This window comes from Zootoca vivipara, chromosome 4, assembly GCF_963506605.1.
Source record: "Zootoca vivipara chromosome 4, rZooViv1.1, whole genome shotgun sequence".
Classification (NCBI taxonomy): Eukaryota; Metazoa; Chordata; class Lepidosauria; order Squamata; family Lacertidae; genus Zootoca; species Zootoca vivipara.
In genome coordinates, this window is record NC_083279.1 from 51,677,152 (window position 1) to 51,702,194 (window position 25,043).

At 41.6% G+C, this 25,043-nt stretch overlaps 1 protein-coding gene across 9 annotated transcripts; it reads left to right on the forward strand.

Annotated features, from left to right (window-relative positions):
* The first annotated feature begins 7,194 nt into the window (after positions 1–7,194).
* Positions 7,195–23,593, forward strand: C4H21orf62 (chromosome 4 C21orf62 homolog). 9 transcript variants are annotated; one of them, XM_060273601.1, is made up of 6 exons: positions 7,210–7,285; positions 14,223–14,251; positions 14,633–14,715; positions 15,986–16,152; positions 18,653–20,054; positions 20,188–23,593. In XM_060273601.1, exon 6 carries the CDS (start codon positions 20,252–20,254, stop codon positions 20,915–20,917), a length of 666 nt encoding a protein of 221 aa, XP_060129584.1. In that variant the 5' UTR covers positions 7,210–7,285; positions 14,223–14,251; positions 14,633–14,715; positions 15,986–16,152; positions 18,653–20,054; positions 20,188–20,251; the 3' UTR covers positions 20,918–23,593. The 9 variants fall into 9 exon arrangements, with proteins under 9 accessions (XP_060129585.1, XP_060129584.1, XP_034971533.1 ...); XM_035115642.2 differs by having other exon boundaries at positions 18,653–18,761; positions 19,939–23,593; XM_060273597.1 differs by having other exon boundaries at positions 18,653–23,593.
* Positions 23,594–25,043: the final 1,450 nt, after the last annotated feature.

The following is a 25,043-nucleotide window of genomic DNA, read 5'->3' on the forward strand; positions in this document are numbered from 1 at the left end:
AGATCAAAAGAGGGGTGGGTGGGTGTGCTCCTGTCATGCCCTTGCTAGCTCACTGGAAAAATAAATAAAAGCAATTGTAAATTCCTAACACACACATTTCAGATTGTTGCTCAAGATGCATGAGGTGGAAGGTTTTTAAAAGTTTTTTTAAGTTTGCTTATGCAATTTTCTGGTTTTGTGCAAATCTGAGAGTTCAGAAGGATCCTCCATTCAGGGGCACATTTGAAATAGTTAGAACCATGGAAGTAGTGGGCATGGAAATGGTAGCAGCAGAAAGTGACAATTATTCCATCCATTCCCAAACACTGAAGCAAACTGTGCAACCTCAAGTGCACTGGTTTATGCAGTGGGGAAAGTTTTTCAGATTACTGTACAGTATCTCCATATTGGGTAAACCCAAATTTACAGGGGGGAAGCATTGTGATGGCTGGTGCTTGAGGGTAATGTTATGTGGACTGTGCAAATTAAATGGGAACACAAACGGTACACATAACATTCATTTAAAGGCTTGTCTACATTGGAGTTTTTACTGTGTATCTATGGTAATGCCTATATTGGCCCTCTTCTTTAGGTTTAAAGTTAGTTTGCTTGAGGCAATTGGTTAAAGACACCTCTGCAAAGTCGTACATTTGATTGGGGTATAAGGCTGCAAGGCTACTCCTACTTACCTGAGAGTAAGCCCCATTTAATTCAATATAATTAGGCATGGCTAGGATTTGGCAGTAATTGCTGCAATTGATAGTGATCCATAGATTGGGAGTTTATTTATTATAACTTGCTGGGGAGCTAATAATATTATCAAATTTGGTTTAGCCCTATTGTCACATCATTGTGGTTGCTGTCTATTATGAAAATTCCAGTTAAATAATACACGTACCACATTTGTAAAAAGGGTATAATACTGCATCCTGTTGACAATTTGTACAAAGAGCATAATGTCATAGAAACTGCACTATAACCTAAACTTTGTCTTAAACGCTACTGGAGTGTCACAACTGATCAATGATATGCCTTATTCAACAAACACAAATGAATTAATTCTTCCTATTGTCTCCATCTGGTCAAATAAATCTTTGTCCCCAGGGTGTCCCTAAACCCCAGGGACCTTCTGAATGACAGAGGTGGAACATATCTACAGTTGCTCAATGGCATCTGTTAGGTGCTTTTAACATCTGGTGCTTCTCTTCTGTTTGAACCTGTGGCCTGACCCATCTAATATGTGGTAGGAACTGTACAAAAATAGAAAGAGCCAGTCGTTGCCCAGTGATTCACAATTTATTTACTTAAAACAGTATATGTCACATTTATTTGATATATTAATTTGAAGAGGTTTTGATAGGAAACATTTCTCTTTGAATGTTCTAGCATACTTCTATTCCAAGCCAACCTGCAAAGTATATCACAAATATACTGGTAGTTGTGCCATTGATTTATTTAGCAACCTAATTGCATTCCCACTCTATAATAGAGTAACTACAGGTGACCAAAGCAACTATCTAGTCTACAAAAGTGTGACTTGACTGTATTGTTTATTATGTTTTGTCTGGAGGATATAGTTCACATGGGCTTAATTCTGTCAAATAAGTGGGTATAGGCTTCAGCCCTAAAAAGAATCTCCTTGGTATCATGGCAAACAATAACATAAGGAAATATGTAATAACTTTTTCTGTGACATAGCACACAAATTTCAGTGCAATCCTATCCATCTCTACTCAAAAGTAAAAAAAACAACAACTCTCACTGAGTTTAATAGGACATAATCCCAGTTTTGTGTGCATAAGACTGAAGCTTTAGTTACTTCTGTCTACTTTTACTGTACAACACAGCATGTCTGGTATTTCTTGTAATTTAGATATATACTCATACTAGCATACATAGTAAACTACAGTCACTGCATCGCAAGGAGCTCTGAGCCACACCTTTGGAAGCAATATGTGAAGGAGATTTTGAGAGAAATTCTGCCACCTTGTGGAGCCCCAAACCAGCTGGCATTAATATCTCACAAGTATCACTCGCATACTCTTTCCCCTCTTTTTTCATAGGGTTCCTTCCCATTTCTGCTTTTCTCTCAAAATCTCCTTCATGGCTTGGTTCCAAATTTGTAGCTCAGAACTCCGTGTGATATAATGATTGAAACTTACTCTTTAATTATGATAAAACAAAAAATATAAAAAATTCCTTCCAGTAGCACCTTAGAGACCAACTAAGTTTGTCATAGGTATGAGCTTTCGTGTGCATGCACTTCTTCAGATACACTGAAACAGAAGTTGTTTCAGTGCACCTGAATGCACACTGAAACAGACTGTTAACGACTGCAATTGGTCTTGCAGGAAAATGCAAGGGGTGAGATGGCTAAAGAAAGCTTTATCATGTATAATGAGATAAGAATCCAATGTCCTTATTCAGACCAGGTCTCTCCATGGTTTTAAGCTTGGTAATGAGTTGCAATCCAGCAACTTCTCTTTCCAGTCTGTTTCTGAAATTTTTCTGCAATAAGACAGCTACTTTGAGATCTTGTATAGAATGTCCTGGGAGATTGAAGTGTTCTCCTACTGGTTTCTCTGTCTTGTGATTCCTGATGTCAGATTTATGTCCATTTATCCTTTGGCGTAGGATTTAACCTGTTTGTCCAATATAGAAAGCTGATGGGCACCGTTGGCATTTGATGGCATATACCAGTGTTTCCCAACCAGTGTGCCTCCAGATGTTTTGGGACTACAACTCCCATCATTCCTGACCACTGGTTTTGCTAGCTAGGGATGATGGGAGTTGTAGTCCCAAAACATCTGGAGGCACACTGGTTGGGAAACACTGGCATATACAATGTTAGAAGATGAGCAATTAAATAGTCCTGAGATGGTCTGTTTGATGTTGTTGGGGCCAACATTATGATAGTAAGACTGTATGTTCGTCTCATTACACTACTTTGAGGTTTTCCATCCCTGCACACCTCAGAATGACTGGCCTAAGCCATTTTATATTGTGACAGTCATTTTAACTATGTAACCAACCCCACATTCTGTCCATTCCTTTATCAAAGATGTTGAAAGGGTGGTGAGAGCCTGCTTGTCTCCCTGCCTTCTCCTGAACAAATCTGCTGGTGTGGCTGAGACATTACAGTTGTACCTCTGTTTAAGAACTTAATTTGTTCTGGAGGTCCGTTCTTAACCTGAAACTGTTCTTAACCTGAAGCACCACTTTAGCTAATGGGGCCTCCTGCTGCCGCCGCGCCACCAGAGCACGATTTCTGTTCTCATCCTGAAGCAAAGTTCTTAACCCAAGGTACTATTTCTGGGTTAGCGGAGTCTGTAACCTGAAGCGTTTGTAACCCGAGGTACCACTGTATTCGAAAACTGAGAGGGGAAGGTAATTTTTTTCTAACTGAGAAATCAGTTTTCTAACTGAGAAATATAATCAAATTATATTTGATTTGATTTTTCTAAAGTATTTTCAATTGAAGGATACAAGTGAAGAAACCATTCCTGGATTTGAGGTGGATTAAGCCACTGTATGGATTAAGCAGTGGTTGTATACAGTAAATGAAGATCTCTGTACCTAGAAAAGGATTAGAGAAAAATATAAATTCTGTTTTCTTTTTCCTCTCTGCTCACTTTGCATATTTGGCAGCTTGTTTTGTACTTACGACCAGTGTTAACTGGTTCTGCAGGATCATTCAATCATTTTCTTATTGTACTGTACATGGATTCTTTCACACTAATTTGTTTTTCAAAACATGGGAAAACTTCATAGTAAAACTACAAAAGAAACCCAATCTAGCAGTATGATATATGCCAGGATGCTATGCCAAATGAAATCTAGAAGCCATTATTTAAAGCATTTAAGGTCCGGACATTCTCTTCTTTTTAAAAGTCCTTAAAAGAGATTAGCCCGTTCCTGCTCTACCCAGTAGCAAAATCTGCAGGATAATCTTAAATATGTATACTCAGAAGTAATGGCTTTTATTTCTGTGGAACACAAAGTAAGGGTGCATAGGATTTAACTTTTCTAGCCTGATATTTCCACCAAAATTGGTTTTGTGGGAATGGGCATTCCTCTTAAATATTGTAGCTTAAGTGAGGCCTGTATAGAGCAACACCATTATCTGTGTGGTCTAAGGACATGTGGTATAACTATAGAGAAGGCTGGATGAGAAATGACCTACAAACCTCATGCACACTGCCTGGAATCTCATGACGAACTAAATGAGGCATATAAGTGCACTAAATAAATAAAAAAAATAGTAGGATTCTCCATGTTAAGATGAAAAAGAATTGACTGCTTAATGTTAAACATTAACACAAATATAGCAACGTACAGTACTGGAAACCTGCTGGAATGAAGAAAAACGGAGGTGCAATTATTCCCAGATAGATAGGGGAAAGCATATTTATTTTACCTATTAAGTACATTTATGTCCCCACCCTTCTTTCATGCCTATTGTGAGCCTCTTTGGACCATATTCCCTTTTGGTGGGCGTTTTGGAAAGTAAAATTTCCTGTTCTCCCATGAAATGAATGGGAGCAGCTGTACAAAAGTAGGGCAAGTTTCATTCATTTTAGTTGGCCTCACCCAAGAGAATGTCCCAGTGGGTTGTACTCATCATGATCTTCTTATACCTTCTGGGCACTTCAGCCTTGATGATATCTTTTATATTATTAATTGTCAAGCCTCTGAAACTTGAACATCTCTTTTTCTTTACTGTTCCTGCCTATTGCTTGCTGTCTTGCATTTGCATTGTGCCATCTACTTTCTCTCCAGATATATTATGGACCTCTTCCCGATCTGTAAAATGTAATAACATTTTACAGTAATAACACATGTATATGAAAATGTGGTCCACGGATTGTATGTATGTATGAAATTTTCAAATCTATTTCACTTAATCATAACAATACTGAGCCACTAGATGGCATATTTCCACCTATAACAAATGCAATTAATACACTTTTTATTCTCCAGCCTTCTTATCTTCTCATCTTCTTATCTCTATTGTGTAGTTAATTTACTATGGTTAGTTTGGAGGCATCTGAGTTTCCTGTACACTTAATCTGATAGGTAACATTGAGACTAGGTGGGATGAGACTCACAACTGAAATATATCAGATTAGGGAATCTGCAGACCAGATGGGCTGATGTTGGTAAACTTCTAAACAAGTTGGCCCAAGTGGGCAAAATTATAGAACAGATTTTTAAGTGATTTTCATCTGTGAGCATCTAGAAAAGAATGTTGTGCTTTCTAGGATCCAGCATGAGTTTATCAACAATGCATCATGCTAGGCCAGCTGTATCTCTTTTTTGATAGCTATTAGTGCGGTAGATCACTTTGATTTCGGGGGGAAAGGGCATTTGACAAGGTATCACATGATCTCCTTGTTGACAAGATGGAAAAATGTGGTATAAAAATACTCAGGTCGGTCCACAGATGGTTGTGCCACCATACCCAACAAAGATTAATTGGTTCTGTATAAAACTGGAAGGAGATTTCAAGTGCCACAGAGTTTTCTCCTAGGCTATGTGATGTTCAACACTTTAATGTTCAACACTTTAATTTGGTTTCATGAGAAGTTATACCAACTAATTCCTCACACACACACACCCTTTTCACGTGATTCCCTTTTCACGTGATACATGAGGAGAGAAAGCAAGGGTATGCTCATTTGCGCCATCCCCTAGATTTGGTCTTCATGGCCCTTCCCTTCAGTCCCCATTTGAGCTGAATGCCTGCATCTGACAGCCTATTTTACTCAAACTGGCTCCTCATGCAATTTGGAACCCTAATCTCCAAAGCATGAGTCCCACAAGTAAGGAAACAAACCTTATGGGCATTATCCAACCAAGTAGTTCCTTAGCTGTGCAACAGAACCAGGGCCGTCTTAGCCATAGAGGCTACTGGCGCAAGGCGCCATGGCGGCAAGTTCTGGAGGGCGCTGGAGGGCGCCTCCGCCATGCTGCGCCGTGCCCGGAGACTCCTCCGTGCCGGAGGAGCTGCCCCAATCCCCGCCGGCAGCGCCGCCCTCACCCGCCTCTTCTTGGGCTGCGGGCTGCAGAGGGGCCCGAGGGAGAGGTGCTGACCGCCTGGAGGGAAACGTGGGGGTGGGGGGTGCCTGAGGGATCCCTGCACCATGGTGCCAGATAACCTTAAGACACCCCTGAACAGAACTTCCCCTCCCTCTCCTCGTGCCTCTCCCCAAACTATGTTCCTGGGTTTCCCTCAACCCCCCAGAGCAGGTTGGGGAGGGTGTAAGGGCTGCACAGGAAGGGGAAGGAAGAGGGAGGAGAAGCTCCACTGCACAGACAGAAATCTTTCAACTAACTGAACTATTTTGCTGGATACTATCCCATGTTCTGAAATAGCATTTATTATCCAGGTGTACGCGACAACAGAAATCATGGAAAGCAAGTAGTGTACCAAATTTATTCCATCAAAATGTGTCCTATTGCTGGGGATTCTGAACACAATAACCAGCACATTTTCCATGCAAAAAGTTGTCTGGTCCAGGTACCAAAAAAAGTCGCCTGGTCCAGGTACCAAAAAGTTGGTACTCTACTCAGCAACTCAGTACCTATGGGGAGGTTTACATATGCAACACAGTCTGAATATATGCCCCCTCTGCTTCCACACCAATCTCAGTGCCCCTTGATTGCTGTCACCTGTTCCAAACCTGTAACTATTCTGCACAAGAAGTGCTAAGCAGGAGTGCCAACTTGAATAAAATATTGGGGGGCCTTAGGAAACCCCCCAACCCGCATAATTGATCATGCACAACATTTGAATGGCAATACCCATTAACTTGGGGGCAGTCCAGACCCATCAAATATTTTATTGTGGGGTCCGAAAACACCCCCTCCCCCCAGCCCCTAGGAGTTGGCTCCTATGGTGTTAAGATAAAGAAGAACTCTCCGTGTCCTGTTCTTCTGTCACAGACATCTTTCAGATTGTGGCTGTTTTGTTTTACAACTGTACATATGCCTTCCTGTATGATTTCTGTCATTTCCAAGACAAAATCTTAAACTGCCAATCTGTGCAAGAGGGGCTAATAAAATCAGGTATTTATTTTACTGAGTTATTAATGAAGTGGTGTAGGCCTCAAGCGTCTCTCCTGGTTGTCATGGTAGCTCAGGCAGCAAGCCTCCAGAAAACATAAAAGAACAGTAAGTGCAAGACCACACATTCCAACCGGTCTTGTTGATTAACCAGGCTGTCAAATGAAAGCAAAGCACCAGTACAGTCACAGATAAAATCTGCAGTGAAGAGCAACACCACCAAACAACTCAACAGACAAGCGTAAGTACTTCTCTGTTGCTAAACAAATTTGTGCGCTGCTGTTACAGAAAGAGCAGAGCGTAATTCTTAATGCCCAAGAAACAAGCTGCTTTCTACCACAACAGCATTATTTCTCTGTCATTAAGCTTCATTCCTGAAAGTCTCTTTCTGAATCTCAGACTTCAGTGCCGTGCAGCTTTTCCTGTGAATAAGTTTGTAAACTCAGGACAGAGACTTTTAATATCAGAACACTGCGTGTGCATGTTATTATTATTGTTTCTGAATTAACATTCTTTATATAAGCAATGAAGCTAATAAATGAAAAACAGTTCATCTGGTCTCAAACTTTCCAAGTTCATAGAGACTAGTTTTCTGAGCTGTGTTGACTGTACAGGGACAAGAGCAAAAATCAAATTTCATTTTTATCGTTAAACCTCTCCTTAGGAAATTACCCATACTGTATGTTTCAAGGATTTGTCTTATTTGTAAGAGGCTTCTGTGCTATTTAGTTAAAGCATTAAGCTACAAACATGCAGCCCAAGTCAGGGACGAAAAGAGTACTGTATTCAAGATTAACTTGATACAACTAATATGTGAAAGGGGGCATGTGAAAAGTGCTGTTGTTACTCCAGTGCCAGTAAAGAACCTTGTGGTGTAATTCTAATACTTCCAGATTTCAAACAGTTTTTAAGACCTGACTACACTCTCACTGTGCTCCTTCAACATGTAGGAAGTTCAAAAAAGAGTTGTCAGCTTGGCAAATTTAGTTTATCATTATTTCTTTTGGAGATAATAAATTTCCCTTGCATGCTTGCTTTCATGTTTAAATTGCCTCCCGTTAAAATTTTGAATTCCTATCTTTTTCAGTCCCACTTTAGGAAAATGCTTTCTTCCAGTATCAGTAGAAACATTTAGTGGGAGTGACAGGCTGCTATGATACCACATGCTTGGGTAAAACAAACATTGGCAATGCAATCATTCCACTGGCATCTGCAAGTTTATCTAAAAGAAAACTAATTCCAGGAGCTAAAACCTGGGAGGCTTTTTGTATATATATAAAAAATAAAAAACCACATTCTTTCTCTATACCTTTTCTTGTCTTTTCTTGTTGCTTAAAAATGTAAAACAACAATACACATAGATTTAGGGCCACACTACACATTATAATAAGCATGTGTTAAAAAGCATGCTTACAGCTAGACATTATTTGTTTAGAATAACCAGCTGTGGGATACCCTGATCCAGACTGGGACATGGTATGTGGAGAGAAGAGGTTTAACCCTTTCAGCCCTAATCTGTTCCCCACCAGAAATTCCCTCCATGCTGTTATTTGTTCCTAAAGGTGCTATTTTACCTTTACCTTGCTCAGAAAATTTCACCAGGAAGGAACCATTTGCATCAACTGAGTGCATACCTATGCAGAGAGATCTGGGGGGAAGCATTTTTCAAAGAAGTAATCCCCTATGTGAATTTGGCAGTGAGAGTTACAATACTTACTTTCTGGATGCTTGTTAATATGATATCACAGGACGCTTCCATCACAAACTGTCATAACTTTGCAAGCAACTTTCTCAGTGGCTTGGTTCAAAACATAAGACCCCCACCATAGCCTTAGAATAAGCCTTGGGCTTGTAGGCTTCCTCATACTTTGCATCTTCCCCTCATGTGCTGTATGTCCATGCTTGTAAGCAAACCATTGTTTGCAATTACATCTGAGGCAAAAACAAAACAAAACTATGGCTTTGGTCTTGCCTTGCAAACCATGATTGTAAATCAAAGTTTGATCTTGGTTTGCACAGCAAGCATAAATTATTTTGCCAGGTTGGTTGCAACAACAAATGACGGTTTGCTGCAAACCAAGAATGGACATACAGTACTGAATCACAGAGTGCACAAGGAAAGGAGGGCGTGCATAAACTCATTCACATACCGGTAGTACCCAACCACTGTTTGCTTTTGCATCCAAACTGACCCACTGTGTAGTATATTGTGAAGTGAGACCCCAAAGGGGTTTTGTATGCCAGGGATATTAAAAAAACCAAACCATTTTCTCAGAAATAAAGCCCTTACAGATCTATGTTTTTGAACAGGATGTTCATTGGCCTGGTGGAATTAACAGTGAGACAAAACATTTGCACAAACTCATCCTGGAGGCTTTTGCAGTCATGACAGCAAAACAAGTCCTAGAATTTATTTACAGAAAACTAGTGGTTGGGTTTTCCCCTCTATTTTTTTTAAAAGGATCAGGGGACTACTATCTAGTCCTACTGGAATGTTATTTATAACAAGCTCCCAATTTAATTCCATCTTATCTAGGCAGTTTCATGCTTCACCACAGAACCAACCACAAGGCCTAAATAATGTACAGTATATTAAACTTGGGAAAGTACTGTTTTAAGACTTCTACGGTACTTAACTGCTCTTTGAAAGCAGATTACTTTTTATATCAACTACTGTACAAGGTTTTGGTATTTTGACACTTTTTTGTTTGTTTCCTTCCCCTCCCCTCTACTTATTATTTGTAAACTTATTATTGTTGCTCATCTATATATTAAAAAACTAGTGTAATTCAGCCCGTTGAGTAAACGGACGCTAGAACATCCCGGGGGTTCGGAGAATAAGAATGAGGAAGAAAGAAATAATAAGAATGAGGGAGAGGAAGAAAGATGGGAAGGAAGGAAGGAAGGAAGGAAGGAAGGAAGGAAGGAAGGAAGGAAGGAAGGAAGGAAGAAAAGAGAGCAGGAGAGAGAGAGGAAGGAAAGAGGGGAGAGAAAGAAGAGTAGGAAATAAGGAAGGGAATAAAGAAGGAAATAAAAAAGAAAGAGGGAGAGAAGATAGAAAGGGAGAAAGAAGGAAGGAGAGGGAAAGAAAAAATAAAAATGATGGAGAGAAAGAAAGATGGGAAGGAAGGAAGGAAGGAAGGAAGGAAGGAAGGAAGGAAGGAAGGAAGGAAGGAAGGAAGGAAGAAAACAGGGAGCAGGAGGGAGAGAGGCAGAAAAAAGGGGAGAGAAAGAAGAGTAGGAAAGAAGGAAGGGAATAAAGAAGGAAAGAAAAAGAAAGAAATAGGGAGAGAAGACAGAAAGGGAGAAAGAAGGAAGGAAGGAGAGGGAAAGAAAGAATAAGAATGAGGGAGAGAAAGAAAGATGGGAAGGACGGAAGGAAAGAGGGAGCAGGAGGGAGAGAGGCAGGAAAGAGGGGAGAGAAAGAAGAGTAGGAAAGAAGGAAGGGAATAAAGGAAATAAAAAGAAAGAGGGAGAGAAGATAGAAAGGGAGAAAGAAGGAAGGAAGGAGAGGGAAAGAAAGAATAAGATTGAGGGAGAGAAAGAAAGATGGGAAGGAAGGAAGGAAAGAGGGAGCAGGAGGAAGAGAGGCAGGAAAGAGGGGAGAGAGGGGGCGAAAAGCATTTCCCGCGCAGTGTGAGGCAGCGGGTGTCGGTTTCAGGAGGTGTGCATAACGCCTCCTCAGAGTTGCACATTCGCGGGGAGGGTGCTGAGCTGGGGCAGGAGGAGGAGGAGGAGGAGGAGGAGGAGGAGGAGGAGGAGGAGGAGGAGGAGGAGGAGGAGGAGGAGGAGGAGGCTTGCCGGGTCGGGGAGTCCTGAGCCTCTGGGACTCAGCAGTGCTCCGTAGAACTTTGAATCCTCCTCCTCCTGACGTGGCACTGCTGGGTGCTTTGTCAGTGTTCAGCAGCAGCAGCAGCAGCCGGTTCCAGGCGCAGAGCCACGGCAGGAGGAGGAGGAGTCAAACTGCTATGGAGCAATGCTGCATCCCAGAGGCTCGGGACTCTCCGCCCGGCAAGCCTCCTCCTCTGCCTCTCCCCTTTCTCCCACTCTCATTTGTTTTAATGTTTTAATGTTTGTTTTAAATGGGGCGCCTCAGGGCAGTGAGGTGCTGTCCAGCTGGAGCGGCAGTTGGCAGCCGCAGGGAAACGGGACGCGGGGTGGGGGGAGCGCACGCGTGAGTGTGCGTTCCAAGTCTCTGCCTCCAATCCCTGTGTCCCTGGGGCACATGCGCAGTAGCCCAGGGACACACGGAAAACGTGGACACGGAGACACTGCATTTTATTATATAGGATGTAAAAATCATGAAAGTGTGGGCTCCACTTTTCTCCGTAACCGCTTGACCTATCGTCCTGAAATTTTGACACAACGATCCAGGCCACTCCCCGAGTGTTGTTAGAAAAAAAATACCCACACATCTCACATCTCCGCAGGTAAAAACCTGTTTTTCAACAAAGTAAAACAGCACCCTCGAGTGGATTTCCTGCCATAGTTCCTTCCTGTGAAATCTACACCACACCCACAAACCAAATAATGACATCATCAACCAAGCAACTGAAACCACCAAGGCGGCCATTATCAGACCCCTAGGTCCCTGCCAGGCTGCTAGACCCCCCCACTAGGCCCGGGGGGGCAGAGAGGGCGAGCGCCCGGATTGCAGGTCACAGCACGGCCTTTGTTTTATGTAGCCCCCTGCCAGGCTGCCAGGCCCCCACTAGGCCCGGGGGGGGGAAGGGTGAGCGCCCGGGTTGCAGGCCGTAGCACGGCATTTGTTTTATGTAGGCCCCTGACAGGCCCCCACTAGGCCCAGGGGGGAGAGGGCAAGTGCACAGATCGCAGGCCGCAGCATGGCCTTTGTTTTATGTACGCCCCTGCCAGGCCCCGAGGCCCCCACTAGGCCGGGGGGGGGGATAACCCATAGCAACGCACTTGGGGGCACGGCAAGGGGTTTTTACTTTAAAATTTAGCGGGCGTTGTGTCACATGCGAGGCTCTGGCGGCCATTTTAAGTAAGGGCACTCATGCCCCTTTTAACCTACGCTTTATACTATGACTGATTGCAAGCCTCTGCATCTTAAAAAAACAACAACCATGCACTTTCTCTCCCCAGTTTAAGTCCTTGGATATTTGCAGTGACCAACCCCCCCCCCCAATTTACAATCTCCTACCTTCCCCTTAGGGACCCAGGTGGCGCTGTGGTTAAACCACTGAGCCTAGGGCTTGCTGATTAGAAGGTTGGTGGTTCGAATCCCTGTGATGGGGTGAGCTCCCGTTGCTTGGCCCCAGCTCCTGCCAACCTAGCTGTTTGAAAGCATGTCAAAATGCAAGTAGATAAATAGGAACCGCTACAGCGGGAAGGTAAACGGCGTTTCCATGTGCTGCTCTGGTTCTCCAGAAGCGGCTTTGTCATGCTGGCTACATGATCTGGAAGCTGTACGCCGGCTTCCTCGGCCAATAATGTGAGATGAGCGCACAACCCCAGAGTCGGTCACGACTGGACCTAATGGTCAGGGGCCCCTTTACCTTTACCTTACCTTCCCCTTGCCACTTCCTGGGTTTTTTATGGAACCGAACAGCTCGGGTACTTCGGATCTCGCCTTCTGTTGCTATAGGGCTGTGGGTCTTTGCTATTTGATCCCCCCCCCCCCGGTCGGGATTATTAAAGTAGTTCTCTAGGTTCTCTGGGTCACCTACTCCAAAATTAGAAAATCCAAATAACAAAATACACACACACACACACACAAACTAAAACACACAACAATGCCCAAATCATACAATACCCACCAAAATAAATGACAACCCCAAAAATAAAATTAAACAATAATAACTTCTGCGTCTCATGTTCTTATTTCAAAAAAATTTAATCTAAATATATAAAAATGTTCACGATGCCTGCGCAGGGGCCAATGTATGGCAATACAGGGGGGAGGGGACAACACTCCCCGGGGAAAACAGAGGGAAGGGTGTCCTACCGAAACACAGGGATGAGCCAGGGGGTTGGAGGGAGGAGGGGTGGGATATGTCATGGATCGGGACAGGGTGGGGGGAATCACAGGGATGACCCACAGCAACGCATAGCAGGGCCAGCTAGTTTCTGTTTATAAAATAATATGGGCTAGTCATACACAGTGTTTACACAAAACTAGCTGTTGGATTGTCAATTGAAATAAATTGTAACAAATATTTTTAATGGGTCTACTCTAAGTATGACAAATGTTGGCTATTACCTTAAATCTGTGGATGCGGGTGGCACTGTGGGTTAAACCACAGAGCTTAGAGCTTGCCGATCAGAAGGTCGGCGGTTCGAATCCCCGCGACGGGGTGAGCTCCTGTTGCTCGGTCCCAGCTCCTGCCAACCTAGCAGTTCAAAAGCACGTCAAAGTGCAAGTAGATAAATAGGTACCGCTACAGCGGGAAGGTAAACGGCGTTTCTGTGCGCTGCTCTGGTTCGCCAGAAGTGGCTTTGTCATGCTGGCCACATGACCTGGAAACTTTACGCCAGCTCCCTCGGCCAATAATGCAAGATGACTGCCGCAACCCCAGAGTGGGTCACGACTGGACCTAATGGTCAGGGGTCCCTTTACCTTTACCTTAAATCTGGCTTTTTATAATTGTGTTGTTTACACAACACAAATTTGCCCCAATATATTATGAAATTGGAATTTTCTTAAGGCCAGGCCAGGCATGTATAGAGAAACATAGAATCATATACTTATAGAGTTGGAAGGGACTCCGAGGATCATCTAGTAGTCCAACCACCTGCAATGCAGGAATATGCAGCTGTCCCATCTGGTTCTGGGAGGCGGGTGGAGGGAAGCTAAGGGAAGACACCCATGACTCTTCACCAGCTTGACTCATCTCTGCCTCTTGATCTCCTCCCCTGCTTCAGCTTCTGCCTCTGATTCTGGACTTCTCTGCCACAGACTCTCCCAGATCACTAAGACCCGTTACCTATTCAACTTCCTATAACTCCTCCTCCCAGACTTCTCCCTCTTTTCTCTCGGATCACTCATCATTGTGTTCCCACCTTCCATCTCTGAGCCTTCTTCCCTTGATGATGTTCCCCAGCTGGTTATTCCCACCATTCCTCTGCATCCAACCAGTCCAGGGGGTTGTTGAAGGAAAAATATTATCTAAATATGTAAATAGTGACAGTTTTTATACCCCCTGGTTTTCAAATAGGATCTAAACACCTGAAGCAAGAAATGGAGGTGTTATGTACTGAGCTGAATCCTAGAACAATAGGATTCAGAATCAGCGGGAGCTACCCAATCCAACTCCAGGTGGAAGTGAATCCGCAACCTGATTGGCCTGCTGGAGCAGCCAATCAGGCGGCTGGCAGAAGTGAATCTGCTACCTGATTGGCCTGTAGGAGCAGCCAATCAGGCTGCAGGCAGAAGTCAATCCACAATATAATTGGCCCACAGGTGTAGCCCTGAAGTAGCCAATCACGCAAGGCCCATTGTGTAAATAATGTATATAAGCAGATGGTTTGGGGAAAAGAGCCATTCGTCTTCTCTTCTCCTCCTTGATGACTATGAGCTGAATAAAGAGCATGAAATTCACTCTTGACTCCGAGTATATTTCAGGAGGTAAAAGAGATCAATATAACTGCAAATGAAGATACAGGCCAATAAAAGCCTCAATGTAGTAGCACTATAGATAGCTGGCTCAGGTGAATATCTGATGTTTCCTTCCTTTATGGTCTTCATTTATGGGCTACTACTAAAATGAGGCTGCATTTTAAGCCATATTTTAATTAACTTTTTGCTTGTTTGTTGTTTCTATTTCGTTTTATTGTAATTCATATTTGGTGTTAGCTGCCCTGATCCCGGCCCTGGCCGGGGAATAAATAAATAAATAAATTATTATTATTATTATTAATAGGGACCCAGGTGGCGCTGTGGGTTAAACCACAGAGTCTAGGGCTTGCTGATCAGAAGGTCGGCGGTTCGAATCCCTGCAACGGGGTGAGCTCCCGTTGCTCGGTCCCAGCTCCTGCCCACCTAGCAGTTCAAAAGCACATCAAAGTGCAAGTAGATAAATAGGGACCGCTCCGGCGGGAAGGTAAATGGCGTTTCCGTGCGCTGCTCTGGTTCGCCAGAAGCAGCTTTGTCATGCTGGCCACATGACCCGGAAGCTGTCTGTGGACAAACGCCGGCTCCCTCGGCCTATAGAGCGAGATGAGCGCCGCAACCCCAGAATCGGACACGACTGGACCTGATGGTCAGGGGCGCCTTTACTTATTATTATTATTATTATTATTATTAAATGTATATCCGTGAATGAACGTCAGAATAACTAGCCTTGTTATTTGTTATTACCAGTCAAATAAAATCCTGACCTATCTGAAATTTGGTTATGAGTGCTGATGTGAGAATTTTTTGATAGTGCTCCAGATCTTTTGAATATTTATCCAGAAAAGATGCTATTTCTGTTTTTCTGGTGTTGTGGATGCTTTAGCATTGTTGTATAAGAAAGCCACTTCCTGCACTTCTTTAAAGTTACATAGGTTACAGATAATGAGAAATTTCTGTTTAAAAACTATTCTTCTTAAATGGCAAGTAGCTGGTTTTTATATGTCTGAGTTCCAGCAAGTATTCTCTGTTCCCCATTCTAATAGCCATTCAAAAGATGCATTAAAAAACAGGAGCCGGTGATTGATCGTAACAGACTTTGTCATTGTAGTCAAACAGATTTTCCACTCTCATAAAGAGCAGCTTGCCAACAGGGAAACTATTTTTCAAAATGCCGAATGATGCAAGCAGTAAAGTAGTTTGAGTAGGAGTCTTGAAACACGCACAGCCATGTAGGTAACCCTTGGATCAAATATCAGTGCAGTGTGGGTGGTGAAAAATTATCAGAGGAAGAGTATGTGGCTCAGGGTGGTACTTGCTGAAGCACAGAGAAACTTCAGGACTCACCGACACTAGTTTGTGTTGCAGAGAGAGCCAGAAAAGGTGAGAGAACATTTCTAAAAGTAACTCTTCTTGCAGCTTCAAGATATGAGTGTACTGCTTGTATGGAAGAACTCTGCTCAAGCATAGCGAGTCAAGTCAAATGTGAAGTGGTGCTGGTTTTGAAAGCATGATATGAACAAAGCAAAGCTAAGGTGAGTAAATAGATATAAGAAAGTTGATTCTCAAATATAGTATTTTTACTGGTGTTATTATTCATAATAGCAGATTATGATACTCAAACACATGGGCTGCTTCAGGTGGTATCACAAAGGTACTAAGCCTGGATAGAATAAACCAGAAACAGTAGCCACATTCGATCCCCTTTTTCTTAATACCATCCCTCACACACAATGGTGCATCACCTTTACTCCAACTAGAGAGTTACAGGTAGGTAGCCGTGTTGGTCTGAGTCGAAGCAAAATAGAAAAAAATTCCTTCAGTAGCACCTTAAAGACCAACTAAGTTTTTATTTTGGTATGAGCTTTCATGTGCATGCACACTTCTTCAGAAGTATGTATCTGAAGAAGTGTGCATGCACACGAAAGCTCATACCAAAATAAAAACTTAGTTGGTCTTTAAGGTGCTACTGAAGGAATTTTTTTCTATTTTGCTCCAACTAGAGAGGATACACAGAAACTCGGAAACAAGTGGCAGCCATAGAAGCCTCCGCTGCCACTCTTTAAGAAAATCTAGGGACAAGTTGCATGCCTCCTTAGCTACTCCTTTTGCCTGCCCAGCTGGGCTAGCCATAGCATTAGGCAGAATGAGGCTGCTGCCTTAGGTGGAAGATTTCGGGCATCATTTTAAAAGCCATGAATGGTCAATAAGTTAATCCATTTTATTTTCACTGTAGAGGGAGTGTCATTTGAATTTTCTGCTTCAGCAGGTTCCAATATATATTCCCTTTTTGCCGATTGGTAGATGGAACAATTAAGTGAAGTGAGGGCTAAAACCCCACAACCCCCCCCCTGCTCTAATATTCCCTGCAAGTGATGCCTATGTGCTCCTTCATTAAAAATTACTGTAGTGCAGTTCATGCTGCAATTATTAAAACATTTTCTAGGTCTGTTGTGTTGCAGCATGTTACTTGGCAAATAGATAAACAAGTTCAGAGCTAAACAAAGTGCGAGTGAAATATTAGTCTATATATAGCACAATAGTGGTACTGTAGATGTTTTGATTTAGTTGACTTAACCGAGCCTAGAAACCAAGCTAAAAAATGAGAAAACACTGACAGGAAAATGTTGTAATTGGATCTGCTTGTTAATGCATGATTGGGCTCATGGACATTTGTGACCAGATTTATTACTGAAGTAACTCAATTAACCTCAAAAGTGTTGCAGGTGAGATGAATTTGACCTTTGTTTAGTATTAACTGCATTTTATTGGCATCTCTGGTATGTTGTAGAAGAGATATCCACAAAGAGTCTGAACTAAATATTGGGTTTTAAAAGGTAGAAAACACCATTCTCACTTATTTGGATGGGGGAATATATGAGAGAGTAGAGTGGAGACAGCTTTAGGGCATATTTTATTTCTCACTCACCCTGCTAAAAATGGAAGTGCCTCAAATGGATTTATATGCCAAGCAAGCTATAGCAGCTAACTTCCACTAAAGAATTTGGTGTACTTATCTGGAAGTTATCCTGTATGAACAAGGTGTTTACTCTTCTTTGGGCACTACTTTTAAACTCCCCTGATCCTACGTATTCTGTCCTTGAAAGAATATTTCATTCTTACAAGGCAACATAGGATAAATGGCTATGATGTCTTCTGAATATCATACCCTGATCATCATGAGGAACAGAATATTCTGTGATGCAGAAGATTTGAAATGTATGCTGGGGTACTACCTTGAAACAAAGCTGATGTTGGCTACTAGTTCCCTATACACAGTACTGCATGAATCGATTGAATAAGGAAGTAAAATTCATATGTCCCCGCATCTTGATACATGTTTTGGGCTACCCTATTTCATACATCCCCATGTCTGGAAGACTGCCTGCCCTTTGAGAAGTTGTGTGAATGGATGCACATTCTAGAAGAAGCAAAAGCACAGCATAAGATGCCTGGACCTCAGAATATGGATCAACACAACTGTAATTCAACCCTGGAAGTAACTGACTTCTAGCACAAAAGCTCATGGAAAATAAGAGTAAAGCAGCTACAACTTTATCCAGCCTAAAGAGGTTTACTTGTTAGATCTCTTACCTTGCCTTTACCATGAGGTCCCAGGAGGATTACAAATTGAAAATATAGTATTAAAAACTTGCTACTACATTACACACTGCTCTATGGGAGACCACACCTGGGCAACTGCCCAAGGACTGTACTTTCTTCTGCAATGAAGGCTTGCCAAACAGTTTACACCTCCAAGCAGAAATAGAGTGATCAGGAAAATGTCACATTGTCATCATTCTGATTCCTATGCAGAGAACATCAGTTCAACTATAACACTGAGCATGCTGTGCTAGTGCCTGTCATCTGGCTCTGGATTGTAATATAGTGCAGATCCTCTGAATTATTGGATTTTATTTTGTTCTCGTATTTTAGTTTTACCGTATTATGGTGTATGATGAAGCCAATAAAACTTACTAACTTGCTGCAAATCTGAATCAGCTTCATGTTGTCTTGATTGATGCCTGTGCACAGCTATTCTCGAATAAAGGAAGTGCTTAGAAGACCAAGAGGAAAGTTCCAGTCTGTATTATATGGAAGTTATTGAAAAACTGATCTTTGGAAGTCTATGGAGTATGGACCGGTAAAGTTCAGCATTAAAATATGATTGTTTCTTATCAAAGTTTCAATGTGCAGTGTACTTCCTAATCCATCTCATTTGTCTTTGCAACGACCCTATGAATTATATCATCATTATTCTCTCTTCTTCCCCGCGGCCCTAAAATTATACAAAGCCAAAATGTTGGCACAGCTCATCTATGGATCCTTTCTGGGCCCGCCTTCCTCTGCTTTCTCCCCCTTTGAGAGAGTTCAATCCAAACTTCTTAGAGCTCTCCTACAAGTCCCCAGATGTGTTTCAAATGCAAGGGTCGACTAGAAACGGGGATGATGAGAGTGGAGGCTTATATCTGCCTAACATCAATCTACAAATGGCTGTCTTTGAATCTGCTCCCCCAAAGGAATAGCCCCACTGATCTTCTGTGACCAGTTCCAGTCAGGCTGGCAGACAGCAGTCCTGAACACCCTTCAGAAACTGAGAAACTGAGTATCTAAGTATGGGGATGAGCCAAGCAAAAGCTATGGTTAGGCAAAGAATCATAGACACCGAGAGACAACAGGATTGCTCAAGGTGCCCCGACTATAAAACTGGAGAGATATTTAGCCGCACCGGCAGCATATCTCTTCTTTCTAGTATCCAAAAATGCAAGAAGGTCTTTTACTCTTGCCAGAAGCTTGGCTTTGCCCTCGCCCGTCCTGGAAGGATCCTTTAAAAAAGTCCCATATGCTCAGAGAATTTGCACCTGTTCATTGGGGGAGATAGGAAGCCCAGAGCACTTATTTTTTAGATGTCCCTTTTATGAAGAGGCATGTAGTGAGACCATTGATTCCCTGCTGGTGAGGCTCACCGACCTCCCGGAAAAGCAAAAATTCGATCTTCTCCTGTTAGGCAAAGATTAAAAGACGACCCGGATGGTCGCCAGATTCTGTGTACACATCTGTAGGCGCAGATCATCCCCCAATCCAAACTAGTTCATCAAGAAAATCCCCAAACTCGGTCCCTCGGGTGATACCGGGTCATGTCTCTGCGGTAGCTTCTCTCAAAGTTTTTAGTGTCTATACGCTTATCACATTTATAAATTTTAAATTTACTGTTGTTCAATGTTTTAAATGTTTGTGTTCCTTTTGGGATTGTACCCCCAAGTGTGTTTTATATGCTGGTCTCCGGCTGTAATAAATTATCTATCTATCATTATTCTCAGTTTTACAGCTAGAGACACCAACGTACCAAGACAACCCAAATTCCTACAGAAGCAGGAATTTCAGCCTGGGACGAATCTCTACTTGTTCTGCAAAGAGGGTTTCATGGTCTCCAAAAGTAATTACTGCCCTCAACTCTTAGTAATTTGGGCCTGCTTAGACCGATGGAAACCAGCTATAAATAGACAAGGTAGGAAAATTGTGGGGGGTGTACTGTATGGTAATAATCATCTTACTTTTATTCTCTGTAGGTTGCAGTCATCAGATCTACTGATTTAATGAAGTGAGGTTCTTGTGGCTAAGAACACTGTAATAATGATGGCAGTATTGGCCCATGGACACCATCTCTTTTTGGTTGGCTTCTTAGGCTTCTGTCTGGATAGTTTTGTACAAGGCCAAAAGAATAATACTCTTATTTTCACCAAGGAAACCACAATTCGTAACTGCACATGTCCTGATGATATTAGTGACAATGACTGCGATTACAGTCTGGCAAATCTGATCTGCAATTGCAAGACTGTTTTGCCCTATACAATAGACAAAAGCTACTACAATAATCTGACAATTTGGTTCACGGAAACATCCATGTTGAGAATGCTGTTGAACTTTACAGCTGTGTATGACCTGAAGCTCTCACTTTGTGGCAGAATTCCTCTGTCAGCAAAATTTCTGACCATTTGGGGACTGCGAAGACTACAGATAAAAAGTGAGATCAATGGCCAGATACGAGAACAAAGCTTAACTATCTACAGCAGCCACGACAATGAAGCACAAGGCAAATTAAAGATGCCATGCAGAGACAGAAACATGATCACATACATTGCTGTTTTAGACACCTCTCTCTTCAATGGCTACTCTCCACTAAAATCATACAGCGTGGAAAACATCTCCAACATTACAGACCACTTTCCACATCTGCCATATTTGGACACGTTCTTCACAACAAATAACAAAAGCTGTATTATAACATTCATATACTGACACAGTATGCTTGGCCATTTATATAGAGCAGCCATAGGCTGTTGCCAGAAATACGATCTTGTAGAAACAGAGCTCCTGGCATTCCTTTAGAAGATGGAATCCTTAAGGGATGCACTCACTTTGGGGCAACCATGCCAATGATGGGAGGGGCCATGCCAGCCATGCAAAAACAATCAGGGTATGAAGTAGGGCCAGTGAAGGGCATGGCTTGAGAAGAGCTTTGAGGGCTAGAAATTGGCTCTCGGTTCCTCACCTTTGCTTCAAACCACACACACAAATAAAAATGTAGAATGAAACCGAATTAGCACTGGCTCTATATTTTCTATTTGAGTAAACAATGGGGGAGTTCATTTTCATTCAAAGCTCCTGTTAGCTGTCTGCAACCTGCCATGTTCAAAACATAGGCTAACTAACTACTTGACTCTTTGGTCCTATCTCAAACAACAAAATTGTTCGCATTGCTCAATAGAGTCAACACTAACTCCCAATAATTATTCATCATAAAGTATTTCCTTAAAGTGCCCAAGCATTACTCTGAACTGGGTCCATAGGATCAGATATCCTAGGATATTGCTTGGCAAATATGGATTATTTTACCAACATTTTAAATTGTAAAATAATGCCATCACATATGATTAAAAGCAGCTACATTTAAAAAAAACCACCTAACCAACATGTAGATGTCCACTGACAGAGAAAAAAATATGTCAAGGGTAGTTGGAATAATTCAGGAAGTTGTGATGAGTTTGCTTGACTCATCTTCTTTCAGTTGAAAGAAATAACTGGTACAAATCCTGAAAACAGGAGGCTTCAAAACATAACTCATGCAGTAGTTGGATTATTCATACGTCCTGAAATGCATAATTACCAGTAAATTCCACTATGATAAAAATATAATAAACCAGCTTCCTGTATGGGGGAAAAAATTGATGGGATAAATTAGCTGTCTACTTCATGCTACAGAACCATCAAATAAGAGCTAGAGATCTAACCATGTATAGGACTCAGGTCTTAAGTGGAACACTAATTCAGATTAAGGAAAATATTTTAAATGTCCAGAACCCATGAAGCAGTGCCAAGAAACCACTTCCAAGATTTGAAGTCTTAAGTACCGAAAACCTTAAATATGGATAAGTACCAGCTCTTTACGGTGCGTGTTCTTCTGTGAAGTTCCATCCCATGATGCTCTATTATTAATAAACATTTATAAGAGTGCCTAAAATGTACTGTGCACTGTTCAAATGTTAAAAAGCAAGACTGTAATCTTGTAACCAAGAACGGTCTAACACAAAAGGGGAAGGGATTAGGAAGGAAGCTGAAAACATGCAAACTCAGGTTCTAATTTTTAAACTTAACATACTTGTTCTTAAGAGTGACCAGCTGGAATGGCAAACGTTCAGGGAGAGAAGGAAGCAGCCAAATAACAGCTGTTTGAATGCTTAAACATGGAAGATCAGGCAAAAGAAATACTTCTTATGCAAACCATGATCTCACTGGCAGCTGGTGCCACTGGCATGGGAAATAACCATTCAATTGGCCCTTCCATCATGAAGTTATGCAAGTGTTCTTAGGGTGACCAGTTGGAATGCCAACTGTTCAGGGGAGGGAAGAACCAAATGGTAGTTGTAGTAGTGTTTAGACATTGGCCCAGAAAATGACCATGTTATTGGCACCTTCCCTCATTCCAATATTACTGAAGCAGTAGGCAATGGAGCCATGAAGGAGTAGGAATCATACGCATCTGTAAGGTTAAGAACTGCCTTGGACAATGATTTAGGTACTTCATGACTTGATCTCCAGGAATTAAGTTTTATTCTGTAATTTTATTAGTACAAAATCTAAGTATGAATAAATTAAAATAAACAAATTAATGGCTTCATTCCAGTTAATTACATTACCCCTCAGTGTACGTCTCAGCACTCCACAAGTGGTTAGCACAAAGCTCTCCAAATAATTGGCTGCTCTACTTCCTATTAGTGTTTATGCAGTGCTGGATTCTTATGCTTTAAAGCCTCTTTATATATATTACGTATTTAATATACACATTTAAATGTTTTATATGCACACATTAAAATGCACTGATTGTGGACATCAACTGTATACTCAGTGTTGTGTGCCTCATACAGGTAAATGCACCTGTAGCTGGGGTTTTCAACAGTAAGTATGAGCAGATTAAAACATGTTGTTACTGTATAGCACAAAGTGATACTCAGAGAGAATAAATCAAAAAAGCAAAATTCTGAGCGTATTACTATGTCTTGTTGACCAGATAAAAAACAATGTAGATGAATACAATGTCACAGAAAACAATCAGCAACTTTTGGAAATAATATACATAACTTGAATGTCAAATGACTTTCTATTCATGATCATATTATTTAACTGTGATGTGGATTTCTCCTTGTAACACCATAGCTTTTGGCATTTGACTACCTGATAATAATTACTTATGAGTTATGTTGTTTGAGATGCAATTTGTATTTGGAATTCTAAGCTCAGTAAACAGTGTAAACAATAATGTATCCAGTTTTACCAGATAAAATTTTTATTATGCACATCAAGTTTTAACTAAGCAGAGCTATTTTCGTTGCAATTTTTTACTAATGCCAACTACCGGTAGCAAGTGATTTTGTTTGAGATACATGATTATGCTGAATAAAAGACGGTTTTGAAGTATTTTATATTATTTTCTAGTACGCTCTGTTTCGAAGCTTCTGTGCAGCTTGCAGATGTGTGTGCAATGAAATATTAAAACATATTCCTCTGAGGGGCTTTCAATGCAAGTAACTGACTTCTTGCATGAGTCCTAATTCAGTGCACATTCCTCCTTTAGCCACTTCAGCAACAGCTGTGGGTGGAAGAGGTCCTGTTTATTCTTACATGTACCCCCCTTATGTTGTTAAAGTCCCCCTCTTTCTTTCACACACACACACACACCACCCCCAATACACCATACTCTATATTGCTCAGTAAACTAACACATTACGGGGACAATTGTAACTCCCTTCCACTCTGCCATAATGGCTTTGTGGAGCAGCGGAAACACTGTTGTAGCTACAGCAAGGCTGTTTTGGCCAACACTGGCACGCAACAGCTGTGAGACTGGCTAAGGATCCAATGGCTCATGGGGCAGCTCAGCCCTGTCCCTTCCCTTGCAAAGTCCCATTTTGGGATTTTCTCTCAGATAAGCCAGGAGAGCTGGTTGGAGGGGCAGCTCCACCTAATCCAAGCCCACCCACCCCAATATAGTGCAAGAGGGGTTTGGATTGCTCTGCTAGTGAATACACCAACTCCTGTGTAAAAAGTACTGACATTTAATTCATATCAAATTGTGACAAAAATGTAGAGACATGTTCACAGGAGCACTAACCTGTTACAGTTGACATTAGATTCTGACTGAATTTCATTAAATATTATTTCTCAGACAAAATATATTTCCAAGAACAAATTGTGCACTTCTATAGCCTTGAAGGAAAGGTTTGGCACAATTCAAAAATCTGATATAAATCTTAATATTTTGATATTGTTACGATGTAGATGAAGCCCTAGTATAATCAGATGAAAGTAGTGAATATCTTAAGAGTCTGCTGCCCCCTAGTAACAAAAATATATATTGAACTAACAAAAAAGTATTGAACTACAATTGTGAGCAAGACAGTAGCAATGACAAAATTGTAATATGAATCCAGAAATTGGGATCAGCTTTGTTTTAGTTAGTTCTGTACTGTACAGCTGTATCCTCCAACAAAGCTGATCCCATTTCCATATTTCTTTACCATGGATGGGCTTAAGGACAAAGTTACCAATGACCACATTTTAAATCATGAACCTCACAATTGCAATGCAGTAACATTTCAGCAGAAATATGAAAGGACAGGAAGTTCACACAAAATAATCTGGAGAAAAGAAGCCATAGCAGAGAACTATGATATTCGACAAGATAAACAATACCGCAACATACCTGTGGACAGCACTCTGGCCAACTTAAAAAGAAATGCATTTGGGCAAAAACGTTTCTGAAAATGGCTCATCTCAGAAACTACACATTCAATATTTTAATGTAGCTGGGATTGGGCACTAATGTGTTCAACCCAACCCCTCAACACAGCCAAATGAGCACTGATTG